This window comes from Dendrobates tinctorius, unplaced genomic scaffold, assembly GCF_039654945.1.
Source record: "Dendrobates tinctorius isolate UK_male_01 unplaced genomic scaffold, ASM3965494v1 ptg000047l, whole genome shotgun sequence".
NCBI classification, from domain to species: Eukaryota; Metazoa; Chordata; class Amphibia; order Anura; family Dendrobatidae; genus Dendrobates; species Dendrobates tinctorius.
In genome coordinates this window covers 12,328,825-12,354,893 of record NW_027361715.1, presented here as the reverse complement: position 1 = coordinate 12,354,893, position 26,069 = coordinate 12,328,825, and the positions used below count along the sequence as shown (strand labels likewise).

The 26,069-nt window shown below is 45.4% G+C and overlaps 1 protein-coding gene across 1 annotated transcript in view; it reads right to left on the bottom strand.

Annotated features, from left to right (window-relative positions):
• Positions 1-13,314, bottom strand: part of LOC141089718 (5-hydroxytryptamine receptor 3A-like) — a 38,083-nt gene extending 24,769 nt beyond the window's left edge. The window contains exons 1-2 of the mRNA XM_073576219.1: positions 13,254-13,314; positions 7,296-7,444 (exon numbers count right to left, since the gene is read on the bottom strand). Of these exons, the coding sequence (XP_073432320.1) occupies positions 7,296-7,444; positions 13,254-13,299 (195 nt within the window). The 5' untranslated portion in view covers positions 13,300-13,314. The remainder of the gene's footprint in view (positions 1-7,295; positions 7,445-13,253) is intronic.
• Between the last annotated feature and the right edge of the window lie 12,755 nt (positions 13,315-26,069).

Here is a 26,069-nt window from a genome sequence, read left to right as displayed (position 1 = left end):
CTTTTCTATCCTGTCCTATCTAGTTAGCTTGGGCCCCATCATTTGCTCTGTCTATCTTTCTATCTGTGTTAGTGTTTTTTCTTCTTGCTTCACCGTCATTATATTTTGGGGGCTGCCTATTGCTTTGGGGTCTGCTCTGGGGAAGTTTAGATTTCCCTTTCTGTCTTTAGGCTATGTAGTTCTCCGGCTGTGATCGAGGGGTCTAGGGCACCGTAGGAACCCCCCACGGCTACTGCTAGTTGTTGTTGATAGGTTCAGTGGTCTGCAATCCGATAGCTGCCAACTTCTCTGATTTTCTGGACTTAGCTAGCATTTCTGTTTTTTGCCTCCTACGGTGACTCGTTCATAACAGAATCACCAGCCATACCGCAGATCCTAGGGTACTCAATAGCAGGAAAGAATTGTAAACAAAAAAAAAGTGTGTATATTTTTTCCTCTATATCTCTGAGGCCGTAGGGGGAATTTTTTTTTTCTCTCAATGGAGATAAAGCAATTGTCTGATCGTGTGGAGCAGCTCGCTGCGGAAGTGCGGGGAATTTCCGCCTACCTTGCTCATTCACATGCTGCTGAACCAAAGATCCCTACTCCTGATGTGTTTTTTGGGGATCGGTCTAAATTTTTGAATTTCAAAAATAATTGTAAATTATTTTTTGCCTTGAGGCCTAACTCGTCAGGGAGCTCCGTGCAGCAGGTTAAAATTGTCATCTCTTTGCTGCGTGGCGATCCCCAGGATTGGGCGTTTTCTTTGAAACCAGATGATCCTATTCTGACTAATGTGAACGCATTTTTTCAAGCCTTGGGGTTGTTGTATGATGAACCTAATGCTATTGATCAGGCTAAAAAGACCCTGTTGGCATTGAGCCAGGGTCGAGATTCTGCAGAATTGTACTGTCAAAAATTCCGAAAGTGGGCGGTCCTTACTACCTGGAATGATAATGCCTTGGCAGCTCTCTTTCGGAAGGGTTTGTCAGAAGCCGTAAAAGATACTATGGTGGGATTTCCTGTTCCCTCTGGTCTTGACAATTCTATGTCATTAGCCATTCAGGTTGATCGTCGTTTACATGAACGCAGGACTGCACGAGAGGTGTTGCCACCTGTTGAACAAGTGTCTGAACCTATGCAATGTGATAGAGTTTTGTCCAGGGAGCAACGTCAGGAGTTCAGAAGGCGTAATAAGCTGTGCTTTTTTTGTGGAGATGCCTCGCATATTATTTCTGTCTGTCCTAAACGAGAGAAACGTTTTGTACACACGTTTTCTGTGGGTGGTGTTCAACCTAAGTTTCTTCTGGCAATTACTCTGATCTGCTCCCTGTCCACATTTTCCTCCAAGGCTTTTGTGGATTCGGGAGCAGCCCTGAACCTAATGGACTTGGATTTTGCTAAACGTTGTGGATTTTCTATGACACCTCTGCGGACGCCTATCCCTTTGAGGGGGATTGATGCTACTCCTTTGGCGAAAAATAAACCTCAGTTTTGGACCCAGGTGGTAATGCGGGTTGCCCCAGACCATCAAGAAAATTTCAGATTTTTGGTGTTGCATAATTTGCATGATACCATTGTTCTGGGGTTTCCCTGGTTGCAAATTCATAATCCAGTTTTGGATTGGAAATCTGTGTCTGTGGTGAGTTGGGGTTGTCGGTGTGCCCTTAGTGAGGCTCCGTTTTTTTCCACCTCTCCTCAGTCACATGATGTTCCTGACTATTTGGCGGACTTTTATGATGTATTTAGTGAGAATGAGTCTGCGTCTTTGCCTCCTCATAGGAGTTATGACTGTGCAATTGAACTGAGCCCGGGGTGTAAATTTCCCAAGGGTCGGCTCTTCAAATTATCTGTACCCGAGCACGAGGCTATGCGATCCTATATTAAGGAGCATTGGAGAAGGGTCATATTAGACCATCCTCTTCACCATTAGGTGCTGGGGTTTTTTTCGTGGCCAAAAAGGATGGTTCATTAAGGCCTTGTATTGATTATTGTGCCCTCAACAAAATTACTATTAAATATCAGTATCCGTTACCCCTGATTTCGGATCTATCTCCAGAGTTAAAGGTGCTTGCTGGTTTACCAAGCTTGACCTCAGGGGGGCGTATAATCTTATCCGCATTAAGCATGGGGATGAATGGAAGACGGCGTTTAATACTCCAGAGGGACATTTTGAGTACCTGGTGATGCCTTTTGGGCTCACTAATGCCCCTTCTGTCTTCCAGTGCTTCATGAACGACATTTTTCGAGACTTTGTGGATAAATTTTTGATTATCGACCTGGATGATATTTTGATCTTCTCCAAGGATTGGGATTCTAATGTGGAACATGTTCGGACTGTGTTCCGGATCTTGAGGGAGAATTCCCTGTATGTCAAGGGATCAAAATGCCTTTTTGGGGTACAGAGGATTTCATTTTTTGGGATTTATTTTGTCTCTGTCAACTATTGAAATGGACCCGGCCAAGGTACAGGCCATTTATGACTGGGTTCAGCCCACTTCTTTGAAGGCCCTTCAGAAGTTTTTGGGTTTTGCTAATTTTTATCGGAAATTTATAGCAAAATTTTCTAGTATTGCCAAGCCATTGACTGATCTGACTAAGAAGGGTGCTGATGTGTTGAATTGGTCTCCGGAGGCTGTTTCTTCCTTTCAGGAGCTGAAGCGAAGATTCACTTCTGCCCCGGTTTTGCGGCAACCTGATGTCTCACTCCCATTCCAGGTAGAGGTGGACGCTTCTGAGATTGGTGCAGGAGCTGTTTTGTCCCAAAAGGATCCTGTAACATCTAAAATGAATCCCTGTGCTTTCTTTTCCCAAAAGTTCTCCCCATCTGAACGTAACTATGATGTGGGGAATCGGGAACTGTTAGCCATGAAATGGGCATTTGAGGAGTGGAGACATTGGTTGGAGGGAGCTAAACATCAAGTTGTCGTCCTCACTGACCACAAGAATTTGATTTACCTGGAATCGGCCAAACGCTTGAACCCTAGACAGGCTAGATGGGCCTTGTTTTTTACACGTTTTGATTTTGTGGTCTCTTTTCTTCCTGGCACTAAGAATGTCAAGGCTGACGCTCTTTCTAGGAGCTTCTTGGCTGATTCTCCTGTGGTGACCAAGCCTACTACCATCTTAGGTGAAGGGGTAGTTCTTTCTGCCATCTCGCCCGATTTGAGACGTGCTCTGGAAGAGTTTCAGGAGGACAAACCTGAGCGTTGTCCCAGTGGAAAGTTGTATGTTCCTGACCAGTGGAAGAAGAGAGTGATGTCTGAAGTTCATTGCTCTGCATTGGCTGGTCATCCAGGTATTTTTGTTTTGTACTAGAGATCTGGTGAGTCGGTCTTTTTGGTGGCCCGCCTTGTCTCGTGATGTCAGGAATTTTGTGCAGTCCTGTGGGACTTGCTCCCGGTCTAAACCTTGTTCTCGCTCTAGTGGGTTGTTGATGCCTTTGCCGATTCCCAGGAGGCCATGGACCCATATTTCAATGGATTTCATCTCTGATATGCCTGTCTCTCAGAGAATGACTGTTATTTGGGTGATTTGGGATAGGTTCTCTAAGATGGTTCATCTTGTACCACTCCTTAAGTTGCCATCTTCTTCTGAATTGGTGCCCCTGTTTTTGCAACAGGTGGTTCGCTTGCACGGGATTCCTGAGAACATTGTATCTGACAGAGGAGTTCAGTTTCTGTCTAGATTTTGGAGGACTTTCTGTTCCAAGCTGGGAATTCAGTTGTCCTTCTCCTCTGCGTTTCACCCTCAGACCAATGGGCAGACGGAGAGAACAAACCAGACCTTGGAGTCGTATTTGAGATGTTTTATTTCTGATCAGGATGATTGGGTTTCATTTTTGCCCTTGGCTGAATTTGCTTTAAATAATAGAGCTAAAGCTGTTCTGCCACTTTGATGTCACCTTTTTTTTTGTAACTTTGGGTTTCATCCTCGATTTTCTTCAGGGCAGGTAGAGCCTTCTGCCTGCCCAGGTGTTGACACTGTGGTGGAGAGAATGCACCAGATCTGGGACCAAGTGGTAGATAAGTTATCTCTCTCCCAGGAAAAGGCCCAGCAGTTTTCCAACCGACATAGGACCATTGGTCCCCGGTTTAAGGTGGGTGATATGGTTTGGTTATCATAAAAAAATATCGCTATGAAGGTAGCTTCTCCTAAGTTTAAGCCTAGATTTATTGGACCTTACAAGATTTTGGAGATCATTAATCCGGTCTCTTTTCGGTTGGCTCTTCCTGTCACATTTAAAATCCATAATGTGTTTCATAAGTCCTTGTTGAAGAGGTTTGTTGAACCAGTAGTTCCTGGGGTGGCACCTCCGGACCCTGTATGGGTTGAAGGTAACATGGAATATGAGGTAGAGAAGATACTGGATTCCCGTCTGGCTAGACGGAGACTCCAGTATTTGGTTAAGTGGAAGGGTTATGGTCAGGAGGATAATTCCTGGGTCTCTGCCTCTGATATTCATGCCAAAAGATTGGTGCGTGCCTTTCATCGGGCTCACCCTGATCGCCCTGGTGGCGTGGATGAGGGTTCGGTGACCCCTCCTCAACGGGAGGTACTGTTGTGAGTTCATTTTCCCCTTCACCATTGAGGTCTGATGAACTCCCTCTTCTGGTGAAGGAAGGTAGTGAGGCTGATTGCCAAACACCTGAGCTGGTGGAGGATGACTGGGTGACGGGAGTTGCTGACTGGATATAAGGCAGCCGACGCCCTTCTGCCTCGCTGGTGATTTCTCTGAGGGATTCTAGGAGACCAGTCTGATTCCTGCTCCTCAAAAGCTAAGTTTTCTGCCTTGCTTTTTGCATTTGTGTTTTGGTTTTATTTTGCCTTGCTTTTCTGGATTCTGCCATTCCCTGCTGGGGTGAGCTGAATTCCTTTGTTTCTTTTTGCTCTGTCTTCAGAAAATTCCTGAGTACTGACATAGTCTTTTTGAAGCCTAGCGTCTTCAGGGCCTTTTTCCCTGTCAGTCTGTTGGCTCTTGTGTTGATAGGGTTTTTGGTGGATTGCAGACAGCAGCTTTTCTATCCTGTCCTATCTAGTTAGTTTGGGCCCCATCATTTGCTCTGTCTATCTTTCTATCTGTGTTAGTGTTTTTTCTTCTTGCTTCACCGTCATTATATGTTGGGGGCTGTCTATTGCTTTGGGGTCTGCTCTGGGGAAGTTTAGATTTCCCTTTCTGTCTTTAGGCTATGTAGTTCTCCGGCTGTGATCGAGGGGTCTAGGGCACCATAGGAACCCCCCACGGCTACTGCTAGTTGTTGTTGATAGGTTCAGGGGTCTGCAATCCGATAGCTGCCAACTTCTCTGATTTTCTGGACTTAGCTAGCATTTCTGTTTTTTGCCTCCTACAGTGACTCGTTCATAACAGTTCGCCCTCCTGAGGGGGCCAAAAAAGTGGAGTTGACTATACTTTTGTGCTCACCTCAAAATGATGGGCACTGCCGAAAGTCTTCACAAAGCCACTGACGTGAACATACCCTTAAATTGATGTCCGACATTTAATTTTTTTACATACCTGTATTACTAGTAATTAAACACATCTTTAATATATCTATTCTATATCTAATATACAATAGAATCTAATACTAAAAACTACACTAATGCTAATACTATAAGACTATAAATTAAAAACACCTGGGACATGCACAAGAATGAACAGGTCAATGTTCACACCACCCAAAGACTGAGACACAGAAAAAACACACAGTATGACAAACGTGCATGAATACTCTGTTGTAAAATATATGTAACAATATGCAGCAAGTGCTGGTAAAAGATGATAACAAAAACAGGGTATTTAGTTGATACGTTTTTTGCAAAAAATGTATACGAAGCCACCCACCACGTCACGGTATACCCTTTTCGGAGCAGTCCTATGTAATGTATTTAAACCTGATCATGTGAACAGTACCTACATGAGCAGGATTCAGAAAGGCGCTGCCCGGTATGGGCACGCTGGGCAAAATGGCTCTTCATGTGCAAGTCCCACAAGAGAGAGGCAGGGATCTCCCAAAGCTTGCATGAGCAAAAAATTAATAAATTAAAAACACATGGGACATGCACAAAAATGAACAGGTAAATGTTCACACCACCCAGCGTGCCCATACCAGGCAACGCCTGTCTGAATTCTGCTCATGTAGGTACTGTTCACATGATCAGGTTTAAATACATTAGATAGGACTGCTCCGAGAAGGGTATACCGTGACGTGGTGGAGTGGCTTCGTATACATTTTTTGCAAAAAACGTATCAACTAAATACCCTGTTTTTGCTATCATCTTTAACCAGCACTTGCTGCATATTGTTACATATATTTTACAACAGAGTATTCATGCACGTTTGTCATACTGTGTGTTTTTTCTGTGTCTCAGTCTTTGGGTGGTGTGAACATTGACCACTTCATTCTTGTGCATGTCCCATGTGTTTTTAATTTATTAATTTCTTGCTCATGCAAGCTTTGGGAGATCCCCGCCTCTCTCTTGTGGGACTTGCACATGAAGAGCCATTTTGACCAGCGTGCCCTTCCCTTGCAGCGCCTTTCTGAATCCTGCTCATGTAGGTACTGTTCACATGATCAGGTTTAAATACATTAGATAGGACTGCTCCGAGAAGGGTATACCGTGACGTGGTGGGGTGGCTTCGCATACATTTTTTAAAAAAAACGTATCAACTAAATACCCTGTTTTTGTTATCATCTTTTACCAGCACTTGCTGCATATTGTTACATATATTTTACAACAGAGTTTTCATGCACGTTTGTCATACTGTGTGTTTTTTCTGTGTCTTTTCCTATAAGACTATAATCTAATATACCGTAATATCTAATATACAATTCCGTAAATCAATTTTTTTACCTTCTTAAAAAACAGGAAGCAATTATTAATCTCTATGTCCTAAACTCTATGTCCTCAGTAAGCAGATCTGAAACAAGCGTGTTAAGGGTATGTGCACACAGTGCGGATTCTGCTGCGGATCTGCAGCATTTCTGCAGCTGCGGGTCCGCAGCAGATTTAGGTGCGTTGTACAGTACTATTGTTTTCAATGGTAAACTGGAAAAAGGCAGTGCACATGCTGCAGATTTTTCCTTGCAGTTTTGCTGCGGTTTACAATCATGTCAATTCTTTAGTGCAGAAACGCTGCAGTTTCACACCTCATCCATTATGAGGTGTAAAACCACAGGGCAAAACCGCAGGCAAAACCGCAGATAAACCGCATGACTTTATTACTGTGGATTTTTCTGCGGTTTTCACTACAAAATCCGCACACCCAAAAAACTCTGTGTGCACATAGCATAATAAGATAATAAGATACATCTCACCAAGTCCACAATGGTATATAATGTCAGGTCCAGGTATACGATGGATGTGCTCCTCCAGTCTTTCACTGGACGCAAACTAGGGGCCCTTGAGAGGTTTAAGGTTTTCAGTACATTTTGGAAACTACAGGCAAACTGGCATTGACCTGTATCTGGAGAGAATCATGTAATGATTATTTATAGTATTTATCATTGACAATAGATTAACAATAACATGTATCTACTTCTGTTGCATTTTTATAGTCACAGAATATTTTTTGGATTATGATCTATAATGAATCATCACCTATGACTTTAGATCAGTAGAGTACCTGCTAAGGAGGCAAGCAATACAATTGTCAAAAGGCTTGTATGAGAGGAGGTCCCGGTGCTTGGCTTGCCAAAGCAATTTACACATACTTGAAAAAAGTCAGAACATCTACTTATCAGGGCCCATCTGACCTCCCAGACCACCAGAGGATCCTCTGGGGAGCCAAGGCTTAGACACGTTAGTGGGCTACAAAGATACAACAGAAGACAAGCCCACGTGAAGGTGACACTGGAACCAATCTTTTGGAAGTACAGCTTAGCTCTAAATAGGATGATTAACAAATAACCTATTTGACATTATTGATGACACAAATAAACCCATCACAGCACAGATAGCTGCTGCACTTAGTGTTGTAAGAAAGCAGTAGGTAAGTGTCATGATCCAGTAGAGAGTTTGTTTTCTGCAGTCTTCTCTTTGGACTGGTCATGCGGGGGTTAATACCCTCTGCCTCGCTCTGGAGCTGGCTGGGCTATTTCAGTCCTCTGCAGCCTGCGGGCCAGGGTCAGCTATACTGCAAGCTTCCTAGCTAGTGCCTCTGACCTGTATTCCTTTCATGTTCCTTCTGCCCCTGATTATTTGGACTTGTGTATGACTCAGCTTGATCTCTGGACTCTGCTTCTGGTTTTTCCGTTTCTGATACCACACTTCCCAACTGGCTTGTACCCTGACTACGTCTTACGTCTTTCGTTTTTGATACCACGCTCCCAGTAGGTCCTGACTTCTTGCTCGTCCCTGACTACGCACTTGCTATCTCCCTTGGTACTTCTGTTCCTGACAGTTGCTGAATTCGGCTAGTCTGACCACTCTTTCGTTACCTGTGACACCTGTGCTGCTGCTCTGTGTTACTACGCTGTGTGTGTTCAACCTCTCTTCCCCTGGTGGAGGTTGCGCTGTACTGCACTGCAGCAGCATATTACAGTAAGGTCCTGGATGGCAAGTACTGTATGTGTTACAAAGATACTGTTTATTTTGACTGGATTTTAGGTTCAGGATTTTGGAACGACCAAAAGAGCCTGGGTGGGAAATATTGTTCCCATAATGCAGACTGGGTCTTTCAGGCCTAATGACAGGCATCTTGATTAGCTCAGCAGAGTGTGTGTTGTGTTGGAGCTAGAGAATGACTGTAAATGGTGGATAGTCTGTGCTAGAGACTGAGAGGTACCTGTAATACCAAGTTGGTAAGACCATTTGATTTCCATTGCCTTACCCAGAGACACGACTCTTTTGTAATTCATTTGTGCTGAAGAAAGGCTGTTTTCATTTTGGAGTTGTAAAGTTTATGAAGGACAATAAACTTTATGCTTTTATGATCTAAAAACCCTCTGCGTATCCAAGCGGCTACCAGAGAGCTGCAAACCCTACAGCATATATTAACATGTGACAGAATTGCAACAACAACAAAAAAATCTGTCTCCAGGTGCTATTGTGAATCCAGGGATTTTAATATGTAGTATATAAAAACTGTGATTATCGGCGACAAGAAGATCCCAGTATTACATCGCAGCTTAGCACTTATTGACTGTCAAGGCCTAACATTCCTTCCCATGACCACCTGCAACCGTGATGTGACTGCTACAAAAAAAAAAAAATCACAAATGGATATTTGGCCACAAATCACTAGTGACTTTGCCTTCATATAATTAAAGGTTGGTTTTGTGCAACTGCGATGACTCAAATAATAAGGTTTATGTTAGCAAAGTCAAGTGCCACCTGCACCCGGAAAAGTGTTGGCTATTTTACCACACTCGCATCTTAGCCCATTAGACATTGATTAAATCATTAGCTGTATAGTAGCAATGTCAGATGTAATACGCGTGCAGTCCGATGTTTCCCACGCACCCATAGACTTATATGGATGAGTGCGATCCGAATATCAGATTAAACTCGGGGATGCAGCAAAAAAAATTGGACATGTGCACGGCCCCATACACTAACATTGGTTCGAGAGCGATCTGGTGTTTTGTCAGAACGAAAATACGCTCGTCTGCACCTGCCCTGTGGTTGAAATTAGTGTCTCACGGTTTGTGTACAGACCCCAACACCTAGACATATCGCAGGCATCTTGACCCCAACTAACCCTCTCATAAGCCTATATGAGGCTTTTAGTTGGGGTCAGGAGATCCGCGTCTGGTCCTGTCATTGTAATCGAACTATAAAACCTGGATGTGCAAATTCAAACTTAAGAAACGTATCCTGTGCCATGTAAAGGATATGTCACATTAAAGTGTTAGACTACACTGTCCTGTACAGTACAAAAAGGGGTATTCCAATGCATTTTAGCCCAGCAAATGCAAAAAAGTCACTTTTTTGTCTACGTTGTGTGCTAGGAGGTCTACGACCTTATCAAAGTATTGTTTGGCTAACTCCTCTCTCTACTTCTGACAATCCTGAAAAACATGATGTGCACAGAGCCCCAACATGATGCATAATGACTTTCTTCTCCAACCGAAAACGTTTATGACATATTCACATAAAGGTATGACCATTGGAGGTCCTGATTGTAGGATGCTTCCTACCAGGAGAACTGGAGGCTATGGTCCACATAGTAAAGCATCATGCCGTCACTCTACACTGAAAAGTGACAGTATGTGATGGGCACACTGTCCTGATTCCCATGGTTGTGGTCATGTGCTGACGAGACTGTCCGGAAAAGAATATAGTTGGCGTATGATCAAAACTATGTAAACTGCTTACATGTAGTCACAAGATTGTCCACTCTCACGGGCGATACCGGTATACATAGAGTGACTACAAACTTTTCTTTTCAGCTCAGAAAACCCTTTAGCATGCAACCATGGCCAGTTCTACAGAGATAACAGGTAATACTTGTTGCACACCTAACATTTACCTTTAGGCCACTAGAATCCTAGAATGAGGTTACCTAGGTGTCGCTTGGTGTACAGTTTATGTCAAAGCTGGAAAAGAAATTCATGGAGAGAAACTGAAAGTCAAGAATTGACATTTTGATATTAAGGGAAGAGACACACTAGCGAATTTTTCGCCCGAGAATCGGATCGTAAAACTTGCCCTGGCTGGCACCTCTCCTGACCTGAGCTTGACAGCGTGATGGATTACTATGCAGCTGTCAAGTTCAGGTCAGGAGAGGTGCCGGCCAGGGCAAGTTTTATGATCCCATTCTTGGACGAAAAATTCGCCAGTGTGTCTCTGCCCTAAAAAGAAGAGTAGTAAGGCAAACAGAAGTCTGAACACCATGTTCACGCAAGCATTAGGAACAGAAGTCTGAACACCATGTTCACACAAGCATTAGGAACAGAAGTCTGAACACCAGGTTCACACAAGCATTAGGAACAGAAGTCTGAACACCAGGTTCACACAAGCATTAGGAACAGAAGTCTGAACACCAGGTTCACACAAGCATTAGGAATTAAGTATTTTCTGTTCTGTTATGGGAACAAGAAAAATGTCATTTATACAGGAGACAGATCTGACTCATGATGGACACCAACAGCATCGATGGATCCAATTGACTATAATGGATTTCCATTAGGGTGTCCATGACGGTGACTATAACGAAACCTCCAAAGGTGGCTTTAAACACAGGCGTGAATAAATTTTTACGAAGCTGCTAAAGAATAGATAGTATTATATATCACATGCCTGCACTAAGTCATAATAGCATTGTAGAGCTAGTCACCTGGAAGCGCAGGGTTATACCATCAAAAATGAGGCAGATTAATCAATTCTGGTTTATAGTAAAATTGTATTTGTAGCTGATCTGTTACAACAGGGTTCAAACCAACTTTTTGTTAAGAGTTTTAAATCTATCATTAAAAGGAACCTGTCACGTGAAAAACGCTATTAACCTACAAATATGAGGTTAATCTGCAGGTTTATAGCGTTCTGAACCTGCCTGGCGCCTGCACTTAGAGCTCCACTGATGGGAGGAAATAAACTTTATTCCCCCTGGCAACATTTGACTTCCAGTCATGGGGGTGGCATCGGTACAATATCAGGTTCCTTTAATGTTTCTACAACTGAATGGGATTCTCTGTCTTTGGGATGCTTTGATTGTAACAGGAGAGTTCAAACCAATAGTTAACACAGCTGGCTACAGCTTCATCCAACAGGGCAGCCCTACCCCACATGGGGCACCAGTAGTGCAAAGTGATACACAAAAAGTGCAAAATGCTGCTTTTTGCTCTCAAAATCAAAACCCTTTATTATAGCAATGATATATATTATCATTTTTTTCATTTTTAAAATTCCAAAAAGGATAACGAGCCGATGCCAAAATTTGGGAAGCCTTGGAGATTTGTGGTCAGATTACTTTGACCAAGGATTCAGACGTTAATTAATTAATTAGCCTGTTAGGGTTATGGCTTGTTCACTATCATCATTAGGAAAGGCCAGGTGATACAGATTTCCCAGCTTTATAAAAACCCAGCCTCCTCTAACCTTGTTCCAAAAAACAGCAGACATGGATTCTGCTAAGCAGCTGCCTAGCACTCTGAAAATGAAAACGGTCCACAAAGCAGGAGATGGACATAGGAAGATATCAAAGAGTTTTCAAGTTGCTCTTTTCTCAGTTCAAAATGTAATTAAGAAATTAAAGTTAATAGGAACAGTGAAGGTCAAGATAAGGTCTGGAAAACCAAGCAAAATTTCAGTGAGAGCTGCTTGTAGGATTGCTATAGAGGCAAATGGCTGGCTACGAAAAACATTTACAAGCTGTAATGCTTTCATAAGGGGATGCTACTAGGTACTAATCAGAGGGTTCCGGCACCGAAGTGTCAGACTAAAGTAAACTGTTCTCAAACCCATATATATTTCACATCTTAAAACATCTTCAGCGGGAGGGTGGAACAAGGAGTGTGAGGATGACGACTGTCATGTCACGCAATTGCGCTTCTACGGGTCACTCGTAGATTAGCATGACATACTGAATAAAAAGAATGCTTTTGCAGGCAGGTGCTGGCCGTGGCACCTGCGCTGCAGCATAATTGCATGGTTACTGTGCACTAAATCCCTTTTGCAGATTTACTTGAGCAATGAAAAAAGTAATTTCGAAAATGGCGCCCGGGGCGCCTGCGCAGTAGCAGCTATCGGTTTGTATAGAGACTCGATAGCTGCTAATACACAGGCGCGAGTGACGCCATCTTGGAGGAGGACTTTTTTTTCTTCTCCAGCAAGATGGCGCCGTCGGCGCCTATGCAACAGCAGCTATCAGATGTCTATACAAACCGATAGCTGCTATTGCACAGGCGCCCCGGGCGCCTTTTTCAAAATGACTTTTTTTTTTTCATCGCTCAAGTAAATCTGCAAAAGAGATTAACTGCACATTAACCATGCGATTATGCTGCAAAATGCAAATACATTTATATAATTTATACAATGTGATTTTCTGGATTTTATTTTAAGTATCCTGTCTCTCAATGTTAAAATTAACCTACCCTTAAAATTATAGACTGTTCATGTCTTTGACAGTGGGCAAACTTACAAAATCAGCAAGGGATCAAATACTTATTTCCCTCACTGTGTATAGGGAATAATATTAGCAGATTCCACAGAGGTCACCAAATACACATGAGTAAAGAATTGACATCGCTGTCTGCATTCTCAATAGAACGTTGAATATGGTCAGGAAGGATCCGGAGACGACTCCATAATGATAATTATGTGTCATAGCTTACCGAATACAATCACCGGCAGCAGTAGAAGCACAAGATGGGGGGACATGCTGCACCTTGAATCCAGGATGACTTTAGCACTCCACCAGGATCACAGGTTCCCGATGCGGTAGAACATGTTTGCGGGAGGGAACACTGTAGTAACACTGAAAACGGAAAAAGAATGCAAAACCTTTTTATAAAGTGGAAAGACTTGTTTTGGATGCGTTGCTGTCAGTCACAGGCTGGTGGTAAATCTGGTGGCATTTAAATATTTCTTTTAGTATAACTCTAATCATAAGCTGCTGTATACACAAGTGAACAAAATTGTTGGTTCAAGTCTGTTAAAGGTTTATCACAAAAGTTTGCAGTCACTCTATGTAACTGAAGACTTGTGAATCCTCACATAGCGCACAGCATGCACTGTCAGGATTCTCCAATCCCAGGCAGTCATGTGATCGCAGGTATATAATATACTTGTAATGAACAAGGCCATGCAAGTCTAGTTGGAATGTGGCTGGCTGTATGCATATCATATACCTGTGGTCACATGGCAGCCTTGTCTTGCTGCCGGTAGTGGAGAATCCTGATAGCGCATACTGGGCTCGATGTGAGGATTTACAAGTCTGCTGTCACTTTATGTGACTGCAGACTTTTATTATATCCCTAGACAACCCCTTTAAAGTATGAAAAACCCACCATAGTCACTGAAATACCTTGAAATAGAAAGGCAAATCCCGGCACTTCCGGTAAGTTGCTGCACAAGTAGGTTCCTATCCCAATAATCAGTATTTGTAAACTTAGCACTCAAATGTGATTCAAAAGGGCGATAATTTATTTGTGAAACAATCCATAAAATAAAAGAAACGTTTCGGTTTATGCTTCAACTTTCATCAATCTACAGCTAGATTTTAGAATAACTGCATATACAGCATTGGGAAAGTAGTGTGGCAGCCACCGCTTTGCTAGACAGGCGCTTTTCCGGTATAGCGGTGGACACCGCACTACTCTCCCAGCGCTGTATATGCATTTATTCAAAGTGTACATAGTTACGTTCTGAACCTTTCAAATGCATTACACATTTCTGAACAATTGTTAAATACACTGCTCAAAAGAATAAAGGGAACACTCAAATAACACATCCTAGATCTAAATGAATGAAATATTCTCATTGAATACTTTGTTCTGTACAAAGTTGAATGTGCTGTCAACATAATTACACAAAATCATCAATGGAAATCAAATTCTTGAACCAATGGAGGCCTGGATTTGGAGAGACCCCCAAAATGAAAGTGGAAACAAGTCAAAATGATGCTCAGTATTGTGTGTGGCCTTCACGTGCCTGTATGACCTCCCTACAACGCCTGGGCATGCTCTTGATGAGCTTGCAGATGTTCTCCTGAGGGATCTCCTCCCAGACCTGGACTAAAGCATCCATCAGCTCCTGGATAGTCTGTGATGCAACATGACATTGGTGGATGGAGCAAGACATTCTGTCCCAGATGTGCTCAATCAGATTCAGGTCTGGGGAACGGGCAGGCCAGTCCATAGCTTCAATGCCTTCATCTTGTAGGAACTGCTGACACACTCCAGACACATGAGGTCTGGCATTGTCTTGCATTAGCAGGAACCCAGGGCCCACCGCACCAGCATATGGTCTCACAAGGGGTCTGAGGATCTCATCTCGGTACCTAATGGCAGTCAAGCTACCTCTGGTGAGCATATGGAGGGCTGTGCGGCCCTCCAAAGAAATGCCACCCCACACCATTACTGACCCACTGCCAATCTGGTCATGCTGAAGTATGTTGCAGGCAGCAGATTGCTCACCACATATCTCCAGACTCTGTCACGTCTGTCACATGTGCTCAGTGTGAATCTGCTTTCATCTGTGAAGAGCACAGGGCGCCAGTGGCGAATTTGCCAATCCTGGTGTTCTCTGGCAAATGCCAAGTGTCCTGCATGGTGTTGGGCTGTCAGCACAACCCCCATCTGTGGGCGTCGGGCGCTCAGGTCATCCTCATGGAGTCAGTTTCTAACCGTTCGTGCAGACACATGCATATTTGTGGCCTACTGGAGGTGATTTTGCAGGGCTCTGGCAGTGCTCCTCCTGTTCCTCCATACACAAAGGCAGAGGTAGTGGTCCTGATGCTGAGTTTTTGCCCTCCTACGGCCCCCTCCATGTCTCCTGGTGTACTGGCCTGTCTCCTGGTAGCGCCTCCATCCTCTGGACACTACGCTGATGGACACAGCTTGCATTAATGTGCCATCCTGGATAAGCTACACTACCTGAGCAACTTCTGTGAGTTGTAGACACTGCCTCATGCTACTGTACAGTACCTCTAAGGATGGGAGCAATGACAAAATGCAAAAGTGACCAAAGCAACAGTCAAAAAGGATGAGAAAAGAGAAATGGTCTGTGGTCCCCACCTGCAGAACCCTTTATAGGGGGTGTCTTCCTAATTGCCGATCATTTCTACCTGTTGTCTGTTCCATTTGCACAATAGCAGGAAAAATTGATTCACAATCGGTGTTGCTTCATAACTGTGGGGTACTCGCAGGTACGCAGTGACGAGGTGCGAGACGGTTTAGTGCTTTTAGTATTAACGTTTATAGGCCTAGAGGTAACTGTCCTCAGTTGTAGCCAGCCAACCAAAGGGGTAACAAGAATTGCCCTCGCAAGGGCTATATACAAGCAAACACATACGGGGTAGAACACGACTACGTCCGGCAAGAGCCGGTCACTATAGGGCCGCAGTATGGCCGACTACGGGTCCTTAATTATATAGTCAACTTAGCCATCCAGACGTCCCTCGCCGTTCGGGATGGTGGTCTTTCGGCGTAGCAGTCACTGGGCCCAGTTGCTGAAGCGTTAACGAAGTCTTCGAGCGCTGCGGCGCTCCGATGACACTGGAGCACCACAGGCCCTGGAGGAGTCCTTGGACGGATGGGCCGCAGCCCCCGGACTGGGGCAAGCGGCAGCGATGTGGGGTGGTGAGGGGCAGGCCAGCTGCGCAGCTACCAGCTGCGACGGGGAATCCGCAGCGAGCAACGGCCCCGCCCTTGCCGCAGACCGGAGCGGGACAGTGGTGGCCGCCGGCGGCACTGGACTTGCTGCAGCCGCGGGTAGGAGCAGGGCAGCCACGGGTGGCGGGAGACAAGCTGCAGCCGCGGGCCAGAGCGAGGTGGCAACGGCCACGAGCGATCGTGGGCAGGCCTCAGCTGTCCCTCTGATGTCCCCGAGGAACGTCTCTCCTGGCTCTGATAAGTCGCTCTGGTTCTCAGTCGCTCCCACAGTCTCCTGCTGCTTCTGTCCCAGTCTGCTGACTCACGGTGACTAGCGTTCCCCGCCCCTTTTATACTGGCTCCTCCCCCAGCCCATCTGTCCATCTCAACGGTCCGTCCCTGAACTGTCCCCTGGGAACAGTTTCCCCTGGAACCTAGGGACAGTCCCCTTGGTTCCGGCCCGGACACGCGGCGGGGGTGGGTCGGGTGGGTCGCCCTCCCAGGGCTGTGGGGTGCTCAGTACCGCACCGGTATCAGTTGGATGTGTCACAGCAGCAGTGACCCGGACCGTGGCCCTGGGCGCCCAAGTAATAGGAAAATGTGAATGGTGGAATGTAGTTAGATGAATAGTTCATGACGCCACCTGTGGTGCTCGGCAAGGGAGGTGTTAAGCCGATGCTGCATGCAGATCCGCAGGGACTGATAGTATGGTGCAGCAAAGATGTAAAAGCTCCCCACAGGTGAAGCTGTAGTCCCAGGGCAGTGTAGATGTGGTTGGCACGGGGATGTAGCGGTGCCGGAAAGATAGGAAGCAGACAAGACACGGCGGGGAGCAATTTCTGTACCTTTACTTGACAAATGCAGTCCAGGGTCCTGATTACAGATGGTACCGGAGCAGGCTATCCTGGAAGCAACTCTGGGATTCTCTCTCAGCAGATGGGCTGTGCAGTCTCCTTCCTAGCGCTTACTTGAGGGATCTCCAGTCCTGAGTTACACTGAAGTTCCTCCTGTCAGATGTTCCCAAGAACTCTACTTGTACGGCAGACAACTGTAGCCTGTTGCAGGGACTCCTCACTCCTAAGTCCTGGCTCACTATTCGTGTTGCTGTGGTGCCCTCAAGTCTTAGATGGGAGTATTGCATTTACAGCCTTCTACTCCTCTGGTGTCTGCTGTAGGACCATCAGTGTCCATACAGCCGTGGAGACCAGGCTCCAGTTCATGCGCTCTTACGGGAGATGAGCTCTTCCTCTCAGCTCTATCTCAGCGCTCCTTCCACACGTCTGCACACTTCACCCTCCGCAGACTAACTAACCACTCCCTCCCCTTGGCCCTCAGAGAGCACTCCTCCCCTGAATTCTGGTTCAGAGCTCCCCCTGCTGGCCTGGAGTGGAACTGTGTTGCATGCATAGATTGACTGCGAGAGAGACCCGTCATTGCCTCCAAGCCTGGCATTACCCTCCCTGGAGGAAGGCAAAGCCACTGTGGCGACCTTACTCCTGGGGGCGCCACAGGGGCCCTTCTTCCCACAACAGGACAGGTTGATTTCACAGAAGTGTAATTGACTTGGAGTTATATCGTGTTGTTTAAGTGTTTCCTTTATTTTTTTGAGCAGTGTAATTTGCAATTAGATATAAGCAATCCCGAACTTAAAAGTTCAGAGTTTGTACCGGTGCTAAATGCCGAACACGGACTTCTCCCGGAAGCCGGTTGAAGTCCAGGAGGGTAGAGAGAATTATGTAGCTCAAAAGTTCCTGTCCCCATTGATTTCAACGGGTTTTGGGTTCAAGTTCGGGTACAGTTCTGGTACTTGAACCAAACTTTGGAATAAAGTCCAGGTCAGGTACCAAAACCTGAACTTCCATCACTATTTGTAATTTTAACTTTAATATTGAACAACTACAGCACTGTTGGTCAACCCAAAAGGTTAATAAACCTGATTATTTTAGAAAGTTAAAGCGAGGTTTTGACTTTCTAAGGCTAGTTTCACACAAGCGTTTTTTAGCGCTGCGCTTCGTGCGCAATAGAATCGCATGCAAAAAATGCATACTGCATTTTGTATGCTTTTGCTTTTTTTAGGCGCATGCGTTTTAGCCAGTTTCTAGCCATGTTAACTCTTAAAACACATGCAATTTTAAAGGCAGGCGTGCGCATATCCATGCGCACGCCTGCATTCCCATAGACTGTAATGTGATTTTTTGCGCATTCCATGCGCAAACATGCGTATGTGGTTTTTTTTAGACAGGTCGGACAAACCAAAAATGCAACAGGTTGCGTCCGGCGCGCCTAGGCGCACACTATAAAAAATGCATGCGCATGAAAACGCATACGAACACGTGCATATGCTAGACCATGAGCCCCCATGTTAAAGATAGGGGCGCAGGACGCATGTGCATGGACGCGCATGAAGCGCAGCGCTACAAAACGCTAGTGTGAAACCAGCCTAAGGCTAGTATTACACTAGCATTGTGTAGCGCGGCGGACGGCAGCCTACTTCCTTCTTTCTTCCTCCGTTAAGCCCCACCCACTGCCGCACCTCTTCCTTCAGCTCCACCAAGTCTGCATTCATCCTGCGTACCCTATATTTAACATTGGGTACGCAGGCCATGCGGATGTATGCTGACGCTGCGCCGAGCTGTGCCGAACGCAATAAGCATTTTGTTGCGGTCAGCGGGCGCGTCAAAACGACGCATGCGGATGCGTCAGCATACATCTGCATGGCCTGTGAACCCAATGTTAAAGATAGGGTACGCAGGACGCATGCAGACGTAGGCGGAGCTGAAGGAAGAGGTGCGGCAATGGGCAGCCCTGCCAAACGCAAGTGTGAAGCTAGCCTTAGGGGAATGTCAATGTGTGCAGAATTATTGAGCAACTATTAGGCTAAGTACACACGTTGCAGAAAATTTCTGCTCAAAATCCTGAATCCCTTCCCAGAAACCGCACCTATTTTTCCGCGGGGGTTTTGATGCGTTTTTTATGTTTTTTTCCGCAGCGGTTTCAAACCTCATGGAAGAAGCCAAAACCGTGGAAAAATCCGCAAAATTAATTAGCATGCTGCGGGTTTTACCGCGATGCGGTTTTTTCGCGGTAAAAAACGCATCAATGTGCACAAAAAGTGCAAAATGCATAGAAATGACTGGGACGCTTATTTTTAGCGGTTTTATAGTGAAAACCGCAGTAAAAACCGCTAAAAAAACGCTGTGTGTGAACACAGCCTTACAGTACTGTATTTTTCACACTATGAGACACACCAGACCATAAGACGCACCTAGGTTTTACAGGATGAAATCAGAAAAACAAATTGAAGCAAAAAAATGTGTCAATTCTGTACTAATATCTCCTATATTGGTATATATGGTCCACTCATCCCCATCCTGGTATGCCTCGCCCCCTCATCCCTATCCTGGAACACATGGTCCCCTCATCCCTATCCTGGTATACATGGCCCCCTCATCCCCATCCTTGCATGCATGGTCCCCTCATCTCTACCCTGGCAGGCACGGCCCCCTCATCCCCATCCTGGTATATAGTATATTGTCCCCTCATCCCTATCCTGGTATACCTGGCCCCTTTATCCCTATCCTGGTATGAATGGCCCCCTCATCCCTACCCTGGTATGCATGTCCCCCTCATCCCTACCCTGGTAGGCACGGCCCCCTCATCCCCATCCAGATATATATTGTCCCCTCATCCCCATCCTGGTATATATTGTCCCCTCATCCCCATCCAGGTATATATTGTCCCTTCATCCCCATCCTGGTATATATTGTCCTCTCATCCCTATACTGCTATGCATGGCCCCCTCATCCCCATCCTGATATATATCGTCCCCTCATCCCTATCCTGGTATGCATGGCCCTCTCAGCCCTATCTTAGTATACATGGCCCCCTCATCCCTATATTGGTCTGCATGGTCCCCCCATCCATATCCTGGTATGCATGCCCCCCTATGCCTATACTGGAATGCATGGCCCCCTCATCCTTATCCTGGTATGCATGGCCCCCTCATCCCTATCATGGTATGCATGGCCCCTTCATCCCTATCATGGTATGTATGACCCCCTGAGCATCCTCCGCCATCTCTGAAATCGTTACAAGTCCCTGACAGTCTTCTCCTACCTTTCATTATAAAGTGTCCTATGCACCTTATCGTCTCTCTCCCACTCCCCAAAATATTTTAAGTCCTCAATAGCATCACAATGAATTGTGAGATGGAGGACACCATCAATAGCTTAGCACTCTCCTCCACCACCCTTCATTTTACATCCATATCTAACGTCCTCCTTCCCTTGTTCATAAGTCCATTATAAGTCCGCCTCTCCCCCATCCCAATCCCCCACGTCCCTCATTGTCCTTCTCCCCCCGCATCCCATCAATGTCCTCTCCACCACCTTCATCATTGCCCTCCCCACCACCATCATTGCCTTCTCCATCATCCAATCATTGTTCTCCCCCACCACCTCCATCATTGCCCTCTCCACCACTCAAATCATTGTTCTCCCCCACCACCTCCACCATTGCCCTCTGCCTCACCTCCATCATTACTCTCTCTACCATCCCAATCATTTTTCTCCCCCACCACCCCCATCATTGCCCTTTCCCCACCAACTTCATCATTGCCCTCTCCCCCACCACCTCCATCATTGCACTCTCCACCACCTCCATCATTGTTCTCCCTCACCACATCCATCATTGCCATCTCATCACCTCCATCATTGTTCTCCCCCATCATCTTCATCAGTGTTCTCTCTTGCCACCTCCATCATTGCTCTCCCCCACCACCTCCATCATTGTTCTTCCTCACCACCTCCATCATTGTTCTCCCCCATCACCGCCCTCTCCACCACCTCCATCATTGTTTTCCCCACATCATTGCCCTCTCCACCACCTCCATCATTGTTCTCTTCTCCCCCCACCACCTCCATACTTGCCCTCTCCATATATACTCGCCCCCCCGGCTCACCTCTCAGCTCTCTGCACGTTCCCCTGCATCATTGTTGCCGGCAGGTTTCTCTCTGACACAGGTGCGTTCTCAATGTTGACATCATCCAACCATGTGGATGTGTTAAACAGGAAGCGTGGGCAGGCAGCAGAGCCATTTTCTCCGGTAGGCTGCAGGGATCGCTCCTTGCCCGTTGCACATGAGGGCAATCTGGCCAAGGCCTCCTCAGGGCCAGAGAATCAGGCCAGATTGCCCTCAGCATTAGCCGCCCTGCAGGGGCCCGCCCTTCATCTCCAGGCCCCGATGCAGCAGCATCGGCTGCACATGTGGTATGTCTGCCCCTGGTTATCCTGCACTCTATGCTGAGCACTTACACCGGGGTTTCTGTGTAATTCTCTGAAATAAATTATTCAGACGGAGCCCCTGGTGGAAGATTTCCTATACTGAGGCAAATGTAGGCACTGTGGGCACCATCTGGCCTTTAATCCGGCGGTGTCTTTTTTTTTAAGCGAGCATAAAAGTGCGGTCGACCAGTTTTGTGCACTTCTGAAAAGAAGGACACCACTGAACAGAGGCCATATGGAGTTCAGAATAACTCTGCAGCATCATTATAGTGAATGGATCCATCAGGGGTTTCATTTGTCATGTCACTCAGAAATTTAGATGGAAACCCCAAAGTAAGTGCTCAGCGTAGAGCGCTGGATAAATGTGATCTTAAATGTTATGTAAAATGCTCCCAATAAAAACTTCAACTTAATCCATGAAAAAGCAGGTCCCCACTCAGGTCCGTTATCTGTTAACGGAAATATAGGGGGCTTCCACATTACTGGTAGTACAGAGGCTCTGGAAAAGCGTTGTAGCACCTCACTCCCCAAAGGAAATCCAGTGAATTTTCCACTCTCAAATTCAAATGCCCCCCCCTTCTGAACCGAGTGTATCTAAACCACATTTAGTCTGTTAGCACCACGTCAGATGCCTGCTCTGACAGGCAGGGTCTCCAACGTTTCACTTCAATCACCCATGCTGCGGTTGGTTCCTCCCTTTCTCATGCTCTGCATGCTCCCAGCAGCACTTCCAGCTGTGTCCTTGGGGCATGTGCATGCACTCCTGCCCTCTTAAAGGGCATTTATTATTTCCTCCCCAGCCAATGGTTGAGAGGCATTATGTATATATTGCTTCCTCTCCACTGGGGAGGTGCCTAAGCAACCTTCCTGTTTTGCAGTCTAAGTTGTGTAAGGTTGCATACCAGTCGATGCCTGCTGCACTCTGGTGCAAATCCTGCCTGCTGCACTCTGGTGCAAGTCCTGCCTGCTGTATTCTGGTGCAGATCCTGCCTGCTGAACTCAGGTGCAAACACTTCCTGCTGCACGCTGATACAAACACTGCCTGCTGCACTCTGATGTGAACTGTCTGCTGCACTCTGATGCAAACTCTTCCAGCTGCTCCCTCCAGTCTGTCCTCTTAGTGCTGCTGCTGCGCATCCATTGGTCTGTCCTGGAGTGGTACCTGGGGTTCATCAGGAGCCAAGTCTATCTTCACCATCAGATACTCTAGTAAACAGTCAGGTGTTTGCTGAGTCACACCCCTCCAGGCTCTCCATCGTCCGTGGAACAGTGGTTCCGCAAACCACGTCCGGGACAGTGTCCAAATATTTGGCATTTCTGTAACAATGAGAGCCCAACTACTTTATGGATGCCTGTCTCAAGAAGCACGAGCTGAGCATAGCGTACTGGTGACTACAACATACTAGGCACTACAATGTACGGGCTCTACAATAGCAGATTAGCAATTTTCACTCAGCAAAATCCACTGCTACTTGTTACCGGAAAACACCCATGGAGTAAAAATCACTACACCTGTAGATAAATTCCCAAAGGGGTATAATTTCCAAAATGGGGTCACTTGAGGGGGATGCTGCTTTTCTAGCACTTAGGGGCTCTGTATACGGAGTCCGCAAACTATTCTAGGAAAATCTGAGCTCCAGGAGGCAAATCGTGCTCTTTCCCTCCCGAGTCTCTCCGTATGACTAGGCAGTACTGTACAGCCAATCATGGGGTATTTCCACCTTCAGTAGATATTGTGGAACAAATGTTGAAAATCTAAAATCTGCGGTTAACACACAATCCTTGTGGTAAAAATGTAGTTATGTTTTCTTCACTGTCCAATGGTATGAAATTCTATGACATACCTGTGGTGTCAATAAAATCCCTGCACCCCCTAAATTAATTCACTAAGAGGTGTATTTTGTAAAATAGGGTCATTTATGTAGGGTTCTGCTGTTCTGGCACCTCAGGGGCTCTGCCAACGTGACATGGCACTGTCAAACCAGTCCAGCAAAAGCTGAACTCCAATATGGAGTCTCTTCCCTTCTGAGATTTGCACTGTGCCTCAAAGTAGTTTTGACCACATATGGGGTGAACTCAGGAGAAATCGCACAACAAATTGTGGGGTCCATTTTATCCTGTATTCAGTACGAAAGGGATTGGAAATCCAGCGAGGCATACAGTATGTAGTAATATTCAGAAAAAAAATTATCAAAAATGAATAAAATTTGCTACCTCTTAATTCTCCATTTCTGTCTTTTAATTGTACAGTAAAATAACATCCTGTCTAATATTAACGTCTGAGGGAAATCTGGTATTGAGTATAAAAATCCAGAAGGATTCTCTCTTAAGAAACCTTATTCTGAAATTTCCTCCTGTCAGGTTTGTGTACTTTTTCTATGCCTCTAAAATTTTTCTCCTGTTACCCTTCTGAAAATGCAAACTTTGGGGCTAAAAAACATTTTTGTGGGAAAAATTTGAAAAAATGTGATTTTTTTTTTCACAACTCAACGATATAAACTTCTATGAAGCACCTGGGGATTCAAGGTGCTCACCACACGTCTAGATAAGATTCCTGAAGAGTTTAGTTTCCAAAATGGGGTCACTTGTGCCGGGATTCCACTGCTTAGGCACATCAGGGGCTTTCCAAACACGATTATTCCAGCAAACTTTGTTTTAAAAAAAAAAAAAATGGAGCTCCTTCCCTTTAGAGCGCCCAAACAGTGGTTTTCCCCCACATATGGGTTATTGTTGTGATCAGGAGAAATTGCACAAATTGTATGGTCCATTTTCTCCTGTTACCTTTGTGAAAGTAAAAAAAATTGGGTGTAAAAGAAAATTTTTGTGAAATGTCAATGTTTATTATTTCCTTCCACAGTCAATTAATTCCTATGAAGCACCTAAATGGTTAATAAACTTCTTGTAGTTTTGAGCACCTTGAGGGGTGCAGTTTTTAGAATGGTGTCACTTTTGGGTATTTTCTGTCATATAGACCCCTAAAAGTCACTTCAGATGTGAGATGGTCCCTAAAAAAATGGTTTTGTAAATTTTATTTTAAAAGTGAGAAATTGCTGGTCAACTTTTAACCCTTCTAACTTCCAAACAAAAAAAATTCAAAAATTGTGCTGATATAAAAAAAGACATGTGGGAAATGTTATTTCTTAACTATTTTGTGTGATATGACTCTGATTTAAGGGCATAAAAATTAAAAGTTTGTAAATTGCAAAATTTTCAGTTATTTCACAAATAAACAAGTCATATCGAAGAGATGTTACCATTATCATTAAGTACAATATGTCACAAAAAAACCTCAGAATCAGTCTGATCTATTGAAGTGTTCCAGTGTTATTACCTTATAAAGTGACAGTGGTCAGAATTGAAATAATTGGCCTTGTCAGGATATTTCAAAACAGATTTCGGGGTGAAGTATAACAACTTTTATTATCAGAAATGTGCCGCCACATTTATACCTCTGAATCAAGCAGAAGATATATTGCGTAAGTGCCGTTCCTGCACTGAAAGTACATATATTTTACCAGTAAGTCTAGTAAAGTTTATATTCTTACTTATGTGTCTCTAATTCATCTTTACTTTGTCGGGTCTTGGCCTGCCATGTCAAGAGGCAGTATGTGGTCTGCAGTTTCATTTACAAGAGGTAATAATACACACCCTGTTAGGGCTGTCGGAACGCACCAAATAATAAAAGATGGTAATAAGGTGCGTTTGCAGCCCGGGGTTCACCATGCAGGGGTGGTAAACTGCTGCTCAGTAATGGCGGACGCTATATGGCGGTATAATAGAAGAACACATGCGGGTTAACGTCACCCGGTGTGTACAGGGGCGGACTCTGTTGCTTCACAGAGCCGCACTACCGTTGAACATAAATGCCGGAGCCTGTTAAAGCTCACAGAGCTCGGCAAGGTAAACGCTCAGTATAATGTCACAGACCTCAGCCCCGATACAGGATCAGAGTCCCTCTAGACCTACTAAGCGTGTGGCGTCGCAACTGCAGATGCCACTAATTGATGCTGGTGACCGTGGAGTGTCAACCAAGTGCACCGTGGCGTGCAGACCAAGCCACCACTTGGCGTTGATGCCAGTCTCTGACTCTGTCTCCTACTTGCTCCTCAGCCTGGGCACTAACAAGCTAGGCTACACAACACAACACATGTGTACCAAGGGTAGGGGTTTCATAATGAGTCATTCACCTGAGACATTCATACATGCATACAACACTCACTCCACATGGTCTATAATCCTGTTCTATATTAGCGCATGGCCAGAAGGCCATGCAAACCTTTTATAGTTGCAGCCTTCCGGGACCTTCCTGGTGGTCCAATCGGAGCAGCAACAGGACCCGAGCATGTGACCTCCGACCTCCAATGAGAGGTCATCCCATGGGCATGCTCAGTAGGAGAAAAGCAGGATTTACTCCCAGGAGCGTCTGCTCACTGCTGACTCATGAATGGTACAATAGCTGAGCCTGGGGGAGCAACCAGATGCCTAGCATTATCCTGGTCAAGACACTGGGACTGATGTCTCTGCTGAGCAGGAACCTCTGCGGCTGCAGAAGAA